Consider the following 11678-nt stretch of genomic DNA (forward strand, 5'->3'; position numbering starts at 1 on the left):
CTATTTGCAAATCCGCCAATCTTTGTATTGCCCACAAACTTACTAATTAGACCAGCCACATTTTCCTCCAAATCATTTACATAGATCACAAACAGCAGTGGTCCCAGCACTGATCCCTGTGGAAGACCACTAGTCACAGCCCTCCATTCTAAAAAGCATCCTTTCACAGCAACCCTCTGTCTCCTATGACCAAGTCAGACCCGCATCCATCTTGCCACCTGTTATACCAGTCTGCCATGAGCAGCCTTGCCTACATGGACTTCAGTTTTGACAAAATCAATCACTTTTCCCTCACCAATCATCTTTGTTACCTCCTCAAAAAACTTGATCAAATTACTGAGGCATGACCTTCCCCGCACAAAACCATATCGTTTATTGCTAATCAGTCGATTTGCTTCTAAAATATGTTTATAGATCTTGTCCCTGAGAATCTCTTCTAATAATTTCCCTACCACTGTTGTGAGGCCTGTAATTTCCTGGATTATCCGTTACCCTTTTTAAACAATGGGACAACATTAGTTAATCTCCAATCCGCTGTGCCCCCACCTGTGGCCAAAGAGCTCCAGCAATATGTTAACTTGTCTCCCTCAATATTCTGACATAGATCCCCTTAGGACCTGGGGACTTATGCATCTTAATACTTTTTAAAGATGTACAACACTTCTTCCTTTTTAAAAGCAACTTGGCTTAGAAATTCGACATTCTCTTCTGTGAACCCATCCTCCAACAACTTCTCCTGTTTGGTGAATACTAATATAAACTATTTGTTTAACACATCATCCACTTCTTCTGGTTACCCTTCTAGCATATGCATTCAACTGAAAAAACAAACAAGGACAATGATATTTTGAGGCATATAGTATAGACCTTTCACCTGGGTGAAGGAGATAGAAAAGCCAACATGTAAGCAAATTACTGAGGTGCTGAAACAGGGCAGATGTAGTCAGGGAGTTCAACTGCTTGAATATTTACATGCATCGCATCCTTGCTAAAGTAATAGGGGGCACAGAGTTCTTAAAATGCATTAAAGAAAACTTTTACTGCCATATGAAACTGTCAACAATTGTACTTTTGGATTTAGTTTTAGGAAATAATGCAGGGAAAGTGGAAGGTGAATGGGGGGAGGGAATATTTTAGTGGTATGAATCATGATTCAGTTAGATTTAGATTTAATGCAGTTATAGAAAAGGACACAGACTAAGAGTAAAATATTTAAATTTTAAAAATACCAATTGGAAATGTGGTTTCACAAAGCTGAATGGTAAAACAAGCAACAAGAAGGAGGAAGGCATATAAGCGAAGGATAGAATGAGTTCGGTACGATGTTTCCACAAAGAAGGGAGGTAGGAATCCATTAATTAGGATTACTTAGCAAGATTGAAAGCCAGAAAAATCAGACTAGAAAATAGACAAATAAACTGGTTGGTAATTAGTGGCATATATTTCAATGGGAGGATGCCAGAGAAAATACAGAGGAGGGTAAGACAAATAATGCAAACTTACAATCAGACAGTGAGAGCTCAATACTGCAGAAATTGTGGTGGAGAATTCAAAATGCAGCAGTGAAATAAAAAAAGAAAAAAGTAGGGCGAGGGTATTACAAAATATTGGCAAAACTAATAAAGGAAAAATCGAAGCATTTTTATAAATACAAAAAGCAAGACTAACTAGGGTAAGAATAGGGCCAATTAGAGTCCAAACAGTAATTTAGGTGTGGAGGTGGAGGATGTGGGTATGGGCCTTAATGAATACTTGCTGTTTGTTTTCTCAAAATAGAAGGGTATGACAGAGACACTGTTGTCAAAGTGGTGGAATGTGAAATACTGGACGGTATAACAAAAAGAGAGAAAAAACATTACAAGATTCATGATCTGTGAAAGTGGATAATTCACCAGGTCTTGAAGAAATGTATTCCAGGCTACCAGGGTAAGCAAGGGAAGAAAAACAGACTGTGATCATAACTTTCCCAATCCCTCCTTAGTCCTCCAGCATTGCACGTGTAACAAGAGACTGCTAGCACTGTATCATTGTTTAAAAAAGGAGTTATTCCTAACCCGGATGGTGAAAAAATTATTTGAAAAAATTCTGAAGAACAACAAATTGCTATTTATAAAGGCATGGATTAGTCAAGGACAGTCAGCATGGATTTGTCAAGAGATAATTGTGTTAACTTGAATTTTTTTCAATGGGTTAAGGATGAGGACCAATGAACACGATGCTTTTTACGTAAGCTTTATGGATTTTAGTGAGGTTTTCGACAAGCTCCTTAGCAATCTGGTCAGTAAAGTAAAAGCCCATAGATGTAAGTGCAAGTGACATTTCTGTTCCAAAATTGGTTCAGTGGCAGGGGCCAAAGGGTTGATGGATGCATTTTTGACTTTAAGGCCGTTACCAGTGGGACTTCACTGGAAGCTGTAAAAAATCCTTCATTTTCCTTTACAAAGATTTAGATCAATAATTTAGACTTAAATGTTGGAGGCATAAAGTTGATGTTTACAGATGATACAAGAAATTGGTTGGGTGGCAGATTCCAGGAAGTTAGCTGCAAGACTGCAGAAAGATAGTAATAGATGTGTCAGGCGAGGGGTAAAACATGGCGAATAGAATTCAGTATGAAGAAATGTGCAGTAATGTATTTGGGGAGAGCAAGGGAATACACAATATTAGGTTGCTGAGAAAAGTGTTGAGGAAGAGAGGGATCTTGAAGTGCATGTTCAGAGATTTCTGAATGCCTCAGGATAATTGATAAGTGATGTCATATCATCCAGAACCACATAAACATGATTGACTTTCATCTGTTACGTGGACAATTAAGAATGGGCAATCAATGCTGACCTAGCCAGTAATGACCACATCCTGTGAACAAATAAAACTTTAAAAAGGGAATATCTTGATGAGGAAGTAACTAGGAATGTAGCGCACGTGAACAGCTGCCTTTGAACAGTCTAGCCTATAGTGTGATTTCCTGTAACAACAGTTGCTAGAACTTGGTAGTAGATCGGTCTACTGAGCAACCCTGTAACATACCTTCAAATACACAGAGTCTATACTTCATTTGTCAATCGTGATGTGAGATTATAAGTTTACTTAATACTGACATATCGGAGTGGTAAAAAGGCACATGAAATTTATTGGCCAAGACACAGATGTAAAAATACTGGAAGACAATGGCCTAGTGGTATTATCATTGGACTGTTAATCCAGAGATGCAAAAAAATCCTGCCATGACAGATTTTTTTATTATTTATTTTTGAATAAAAATCTGGAATTAAGAGTCTGATGATGACACTGAAGCAAAAGTCAAAAGTCAATTGTCATAAAAACCTTTCTGGCTTACTAATGTCACTTAGGGAAGTTGCCATCCTTACCTGGTCTGGCCTACATGTGACTCTGGACCCACAGCAATGTGGGCGACTCTTAACTTCCCTCTGGGATTAGCATTAAATTCTGGGCTAGCCAGTAACAATTCATCCCATGAGTAAATTAAAAAAAAAGGAGTGTTCTGCCAGAGCTGTATGTCCAACTGCAGCTAGGGTTCTGTATATAGCTCTGCTTACCACTTTACAGTGATTGTGAGACAGAGGACTGCAAGAGAGGTTTATGAAACTGTTGTCAGGAGTGGAAATTTTTAGCTGAGGAAAGATTGGATTGACTGGGGTTGTTTTCTCTTTCCTGATGAAGGGCTTATGCCCAAATCAGCGACTCTCCTGCTCCTCAGATGCTGCCGAACCTGCTATGCTTTTTCAATGCCACATTTTCGACTCTGATCTCACCTTCTCTTAGTTGTTTTATCTTTGTCAGAGATGTAATTGAGATGTGTAAAATTAGAAATAGAGTGGACAGGCAAGATCCATTTCTCTTAGTAGAGAGGTCAATAAGCAGAAGGAATAAATTTAAAAGTTTAGACATAAAAGTTTGGTAAAGACAGATACTCTTATCATATGAGAACTATAATTGGGTATTAATTAAAATGCTCTGATGTAGGGAGGGCGGTGGAGTAAAAACTAGAAAACAGAATTAGACTGTATAGTTCTTTTTCAGCTGGAACAAGACAATACAAGAAATGGCCTCCTTCAGAGCCATAAATATTCAAGGTTATTTGAATACAATACATCCAAAATTAAAGAACATGGGATTGGGGTGGTAGAACAGAGAACTGTACAGGCCCTTCGGCACTCGATGTTGCGCCGGCCTTTTATCCTACTCTAAGATCAGACTAGCCGACATACCTTTCATTGTGCTATCTTCCATGTGATTATCCAAGAGTCGCTTAAATGTCTCTAATGTATCTGACCCTACTACCACCGCTGGCAGTGCATTCCACATACCCACCACACTCTGTGTAAAGAACCTACCTCTGACATATCTCCTAAACCTTCCTCCAATTACCTTAAAATTATGCCCCTTTGTGATAGGCATTTCTGCTGAGGGAATGTCTCAGGCTATCAACTCTATCTATGCCTCTCAACATCTTGTACACCTCTATCAAGTCACCTCTCATCTGAGTGTACTGACTTGGATAGAGAAATAGTTGACAAAGAGGAAAAGAAGGGCTTATGCCTGAAACGTCGATTCTCCTGCTCCTTGGATGCTGCCTAGCCTGCTGTGTTTTTCCAGCACCACATTTTTCAAAAGAGGAAACAAAGACTAGTAATAAACAAGGGTTATGCTGAAGAGTCACTGGTCACGAAATATTAATCCTGTTTTCTCCCTACAGATGTGGCATGGTGGCTCAGTGGTTAGCACTGTTGCCTCACAGCACCAGGGACCTGGGTTCGACTCCTGCCTCGGACAACTGTGTGGAGTTTGCACATTCTCCCCATGTCTGTGTGGGTTTCCTCAGAGTGCTCCGGTTTCCTCCCACAGTCCAAAGATGTGCAGGTTAGGTAAATTGGTCGTGCTAGATTAGCCTTAGTGTTAGGTGCATTAGTTAGAGGGAAATGCATCTGGGTGGGTTACTCTTCAGAGGGTCGGTGTGGACTTAATGGGCTGAAGGGCCTGTTTCCACACTGTAGGGAATCTAATCTCATGCTGCCAGACCTGCTGAGTTTTTGTGGTTCCGAGTATATTAACTGAAGTTTAGAAGATTGAGATATAAAATTCTAACAGGACGAGACAGAATAAAAGCATGAAGGATGATCTCAATGACCAGGGAGTCCAGAACCAGGAACCACAATCTTAGGGTATAGGGTAGGCTACTTAGGACAGAGATGAAGAGAAATTTCTTCACGCAGAGAGAGGGGAACCTGTGGAATTCACTACCACAGAAAGCAGTTGAGGTCACAACATTGAATGTTTTCAAGAAAGAGTTAATGTAGTTCTTAGGGCTGAAGGGATCAAAGGGTGTGGGGAGAAAGCAGAATCAGGGTGTTGAGTTGGATGATTAGCCATCATCATAATGAATGGTAGAGCAGGCTTGAAGGGCCAAGTGACCCATTTTCTATGCCTCTTATGTTCATCTCCAGATTTCCTTTCAAGGTGTAACTGTCAAACTTTTCTAGCCTGCACAGAAGTCAGTTTGGGAACTAGTTCGGTGGTTTTCCATTTCAAATGGAAAGCCTACATATTTTGATGACTGCCGTTTCACAATGATTGAACCTATTGAGTACTGGATCCAATTAGAAAAACCCTACATATCCTGCAATTTCATTGTGAGCTGTTTCAATACTACTAACAAAGAACTCTGTTGTCTAAAAGATAATCAAAAAGGTTCAGTGCAATTTCTGTTTTTTATTTCAGGTTACAAAGTGAAGAACTGATGCTTCAGTTGTTTGGAGGCCCATATGGACTACAGCATTCAGTTTTGGGTGCTGAATTTAGGGAAACATCCATGGAGGGGATACAGTGTAGATTTACAAGGTGACTTCATGGTTTAAATGACTCAATTATGAGCATACGCTGCATAAAATGTTCTAATAAACACATGGTACAGCTGATTCTGGAAATCTGAAACAAAACAAAATGCTGGAGAAACTTAACAGGTCTGGCAGCATCTATGGCAAGAGAAAAGCTAAGATCACATTTCAAGTCCATGTATGACTTCCAAGTATGACTCTTCTTTGGAAATGAAGGAGCATTATATTGGACTTGAACGCTTCATTAACTCTGCTTCTCTCTCCAGATATGCTGCCAAACTAGCAGAATTTCTCCAGCATTTTTTGTTTTTTATTGCAAAATGTTCTTATGTAGTCCCTTGATTCAAGATTGAGAGGTATATAAGGGGAGCTGTTGGAAATTATTGATTTAGTAGAGAGGATACTGACAAGCTCTGGCGAGTTAACACTGAGCAAAAAGCCAATTTAAAAATTTGAACTAGAACTTGTGTGAAATCAAAAAGTACATACTCAGAAACAAAAGGAACAGAAATATGGAAATCTCCACTCCAAATGGCTGTTAAAGCTTGGCCAATTAAAATGAGTGATTGAGAGATCAATGTGATTTTTGTCCTGCAAGGGTGTTAGGGAAACAGAGCAAGAGCTGAACTTCAGATCAGCCATTGTGGCATAAGGCTGAATGGCTTACTGTTCCTTTATTCATTGTCTTAGGTCTAGTATTTCATGTTAAATTTTGCTTAGAATCATAGAATCCTTACAGTGCAGAAAGAAGTCATTTGGCCCATTGACTCCTCACTGATCCTCCAAACAGCATCCCACTCTGACCCCGAACCTCAGCCCATTCCTGACTTTTTAAAAAAAATCATGGCTAACCCATCCAACCTACACCTCCCTGGGTACTCTGGGAAATTTAGCATGACCAATCCATCCAACATGTAAATCTTTGGACCACAGGAGGAAACCAACGCAGACATGGAAGAACACGCAAACTCCAGACAGACAGAGTCAGTCACCCGGGAGCTGGAATCAAACCCTGGCACTGCAAGGCAGCAGTACTAACTACTGTGCCATTGTGCCACCCTTGTGATCACCTACGTATTTTGCCCAACTCAATTTGTAGTTTAAAAACTGTCTCCTTAGATTCAAATACCTCCTTGATTTAATCCGCAAACTGAATATTGGAAACTGTGCCATGCACACAAAATTGGAAAGGCTTCTCACACTCAAACCTTGAATTATTGAGTATGTCAGGTAAGATTCTACCATATTCCTGATGAAAGGCTTATGCTAGAAACGTCGAGTCCCTTGCTCTTTCAATGCTGCCTGACCTGCTGTGCTTTTTTAGTACCACACTCTCGACCCGGAATTCTGTCCTGCGCCTAGAATGGTGGCAGGGAGCCATTTGATCAGGTGGAAAGATGGTGGATGAGGACTGTACCACCTTTCCCCACCCCACATCAATTAGGTCCAGTGCAGGCTGCCTTTAGATGCAGGTTTGCTTACAACATCCTGCAGAGGATTTCTTATCAAGAAATGCAGTGCGTGATTAGGAACCCGACAATGAAGAGGAGGAGGGAAGAGAGTGAAGCCTGCTGTAAACCACCTTTCTGCCTTTGTTGCTGGCCGTAATCCTGCGAATCCCTTCAACATTCACATAATTCAAGACCTTGGGCAGGGTATCGTACCAATAGCAGCCGGTAACCCACTCCCCACACCCCTCTAAAACCCTTCAACATCCTTGTAAATCTTCTCTAAACCCTTTCAGCTTTAACAACTTTAGGTTGTAAATTTCCTCACTGAGCTGGTGGATTTGTTCTCAGACGTTTTGTCACCATGCGAGGTAACATAATCAGTAAGCCTCCAACGAAGCGCTGATGTTCTGTCCCGTTTGCTATTTATGTATCTTGATCTGTTGTGGTTGGCTACCACATCAGCAGAACATCAGCACTTTATCTGAGCAAACTTACAACCTGATCCACAACCTGAGCTACAAGTCTTCTCACAAAAATATTCACAACTTTCCTACAGCAGAGAGTGCAGAATTGAACAATGATGGACTTCTTTTAAGATATAGGACATAGGGCTCTCCAACCTAATCCTAAAACCTTCATTCGATTCTGCCCATAAGGTGCTATTTCCTAATCTGTCTGTATCATCACCCAGTTCCATGCTTTAACTCAGAACTGCCACCGATCTGATGTGTATGCAACATTGTATCTATTTTTGGAGTTCAGGCACACAAGACTATAGTGGTTTATACAGTTCAGTTGGGAAAAATGTAGTCAAGTATATATAAACTGGACCAACTCATCCTCTCTAGAATCCACGTTGATTGCTGTTTACATTGTAAAATGATCAAGAATTCATCTGCGTTTAAGTGGAATAAATGTCATCTTTTGATATATTTCATTCCAAAAAACCCCACAGAATTTAAGCTGTTACAATTTATCTTTTCTCCTTAGGATCGCCAACAACACTTGAAATGATATCCAGAGCCTGTACATGCACACAGAATGCTAACAAATACAGCTTGGAACAACACAATAGTTACTTGGCCAAGACATTACCAAGGCGAAAGTGAGTACTGCAGATGCTGGAAATCAGAGTCAAGACTAGAGTGGTGCTGGAAAAGCTCAGCAGGTCAGGCAGCATCCGAGGAGCAGGGAAATCGATGTTTTGGGCAGGAGCCCTTCACACAACATACTCCACAGGTCAAATATATTTCAGGTTTCCAATAATGTAATCGTACAGGGATGAAAAAAAATGCAAGCCAGGCAAAGACACAGCAGCTGAGCTGACAGACATTTTGTATATTCAGATGTAGATGGAGACCATTGGGTTAAAGCAGTTTATTGCATTGGCTGTAGTATAATCAGTCCAATACAAACTTTGAATTAATCAATAAGCATTTCTGATTATGGCAGACAGCCCAATGTCCCATCAGCTTTTCACCATCATTAAAGTTTAACTGGCACTTAGACATCTGAACAGAGTTTTGTGATGTCTGCTTATACTTTTTCTGAAGAGTTTGACTTTGCTTGACAGGACCAATTAAGTGAAATCAATAGTGTAATGCATGTCTGCCAACTCTGAAGCTACTAAGATGATAAGAGCCTGTTCTGGTTCTATAACAGCATTCAATTAATTAAAATAAAACACTAAATCACAACTGATAAAAAAAAACTGTCAACTTGTCCATAAAATGTTAAGTGTGGTAATAGAATTTCTGTAACTAAAATGATTGTACATGGTTAAATAAATAGTGGAGATTTTCCAAAAAAGCACACTTTATTAAAATGTATTTAATAATCATTGCTGATTAATTTAAAGTTAAGGTGTAATACTGTGCACACTATTGACCGTTTGAACTGTAAACAGTTATCCAGGAGCACCATCATTCTAAGTTTGGTTTGCAGAGAAGGAAGCTTTTAAGTCAGTGGTGGCACAAATAATGAGAGCAAAACTTATTGGAGATTGGGAGAAACATGTACTGTAAATTACAGTTTTTCCTACAATATATTCAGCGTTAATTTCAGAAAAAGAATGTATCGTCCATACAGATATACAACTAATAGGATATCAAAAAAAAAGCAAAAAAAAATTTAAATGTAAGTGCAAAATCTTAAATCAACAATTGACTTTATGGTTACAGTGTCTGAAGGTTATTTCGTGGCTTTTATACAAACAAACTCAGTGTATTTTCAATCACTGACCAACATTAGTTCAACACAGCCATGAACTTTTCAACTCCCACTATTGATAACTCATACTGGTAAGATTCACAACAGATTTTCACCTTTTCAGGGCTAGTACAATATAGGAATGTGAGAACATCTTTATACTAAACTGTAACTAGTATTAATTATATCTAGAGGCAGAAAAAAAACTTCACTATTTAATCTCTGGATTAGCCCACTGCATCGAACGTGTTTTCTTTCCTTCCCATACCATTTCAGAATTATCACTAGTGTCAGCAAGGTTATCAAATATGACTAGTTATCTGGAGACCTGAATAAGTTATAGAATCAGAAAACTCTTTTTCCATTTTCGCAATCCAAAAAAAGGGAGATTTGCAGCATTATCCAAGGCTAATACACGAATTTTGCAATCTTCAAAACAAAGATAAATGCGGTGGTGGAATGACTGGCATACATACTTCAGTCTGTTGCATTCTATGAGTTACATATTGTGTTTTCAAAGTCACCAGCGTTGGGCTATTTTTTTGCTGCAAGATTGCATAACTCCATGACGTTATTAAAACCAAGTCTTTTCGAAAACAGCTCAATTATGTTTTGAACTAAATATGAGCAGGTGTGAGGGAAGCAGTGAGGTTGTTTCCTGGCCCTGGCCTGGCTCAGTGATGCTTGCTCCTCTCTCTCTCACTCACACGCACAGAGAGGCCTAGTGTTCCGGCGCACAGGCCGAAAGGGAGACCGCTTACCCGGTACAAGGCGTCCACGAACACCCGCTCGTCCACGTTGCAAGCGATGGTGGAGGTGGGCAGGTCGTCCAGATGGGAGCGCAGGTGGACTTGCTGCTGGGAGCCGCTTGGAGCCTCCCCGGCCGGAGACTCGGCCTCCATCGGTGTCTCAGGCTGCAGCTCCCCGTTGGTGCCGGAACAGCAGCCGTCTGCAGCGTCCGGAAACATCTCCTGATCTCTCTCCATGTCGGCATTGACCAAGCTTCTCTTCTCGCTGTCACCGCTATTCGCTACCGTCATTCTTTTCCCAGCCTTTGTTCTGAAAGCAATGTCTATATATTTTCCAATTAACTGTGGTGGGATTTATTTTAAAATGATCGAGCGCTGTCCCCTCAGCAGCAGCTACCTCCACCCATCTTGTGGGAGATTGAACACATTGCAACTTCAACCAGCATCTGCTCACTCACTACCAGCTCTTCTGGACTGCGCCGATACTTTGTTACCAGGACACGACGCAACAAGTTACAGGCTTGGACGTCAGCACTGGCAACACGATCCAACTATGTTGCCATTTTTAACCTGGTAGCAATGTCAGTCAGCCATCAATTTCAACCCCTGCAAATAAATAGCATCCCATACAACCGTCGCCCACCCATTCCCTCTTCTACCCCATCCCCGCCCAACGAAAGAAACATTTTATTTTCGACATGCCTACTCTCGATTACAGATTACAAATCGAAACCTGCACAAAACATACACATTTGAAGGGAAAATTGACAAGTACATAAGGTCAGAAGAAACAGATAATGGTTAGATGCAGAGGGATAGTGGAGGTCAGCAGAGACCAGTTGGTCAAATAACATTGATGCTGTTAATTCAATGGAATGATCAGGTATAATATGGGACCAAGGCTTTTTTTCTCTCTCCAGAAAAGACTGAGAGGAAAGTTTTTAAGATTAGAAATGGGTTTATTGGAATAGGCATAAAGAAAAGTCACCACATGATGGTGAGGCCATAATCAAAAACTTAAAATAAGGTAATTCCTCTTAAATTCAATACACAATTCAGGAGAGACGGGTGGGTTTAAGAATGCGGCTTGCTACTAGTGAGGTAGTTGAGTCAGCCGCAGAGTTGCATCTAGCGGTAGCTAGACAAATGCACGCTAGAACAAGACACACAAGAATGTCATGCGGTTAGATAAATAGGCTGAGAGGAGGCTTTTTGCAGAGAATAAATGGCATGCTGCTGGTTAAATTACCACAGTGCTGCATGTAATACTTAGTGTAAAAAATTTTCTGAGAGTTCACACGACATCCACTTTGATTTGGCTATGATGTGTGATCTTAGCATCATTTTACATAAGATTAAACAGGATACATCGCACAGAAATAGGTCATTCAAAACTGAAAGAACTGCAGATGCTG

At 40.3% G+C, this 11678-nt stretch overlaps 1 protein-coding gene across 1 annotated transcript in view; it reads right to left on the reverse strand.

Moving 5' to 3' along the window:
* The window catches only part of LOC122555358 (calcipressin-1-like), an 80902-nt gene extending 69944 nt beyond the window's left edge, over positions 1 to 10958 (reverse strand). Inside the window, exon 1 of the mRNA XM_043701286.1 lies at positions 10276 to 10958. Coding sequence (XP_043557221.1) covers positions 10276 to 10554 — 279 coding nt within the window. The 5' untranslated portion in view covers positions 10555 to 10958. The remainder of the gene's footprint in view (positions 1 to 10275) is intronic.
* Between the last annotated feature and the right edge of the window lie 720 nt (positions 10959 to 11678).

Source organism: Chiloscyllium plagiosum, chromosome 12 (genome assembly GCF_004010195.1).
Source record: "Chiloscyllium plagiosum isolate BGI_BamShark_2017 chromosome 12, ASM401019v2, whole genome shotgun sequence".
Classification (NCBI taxonomy): Eukaryota; Metazoa; Chordata; class Chondrichthyes; order Orectolobiformes; family Hemiscylliidae; genus Chiloscyllium; species Chiloscyllium plagiosum.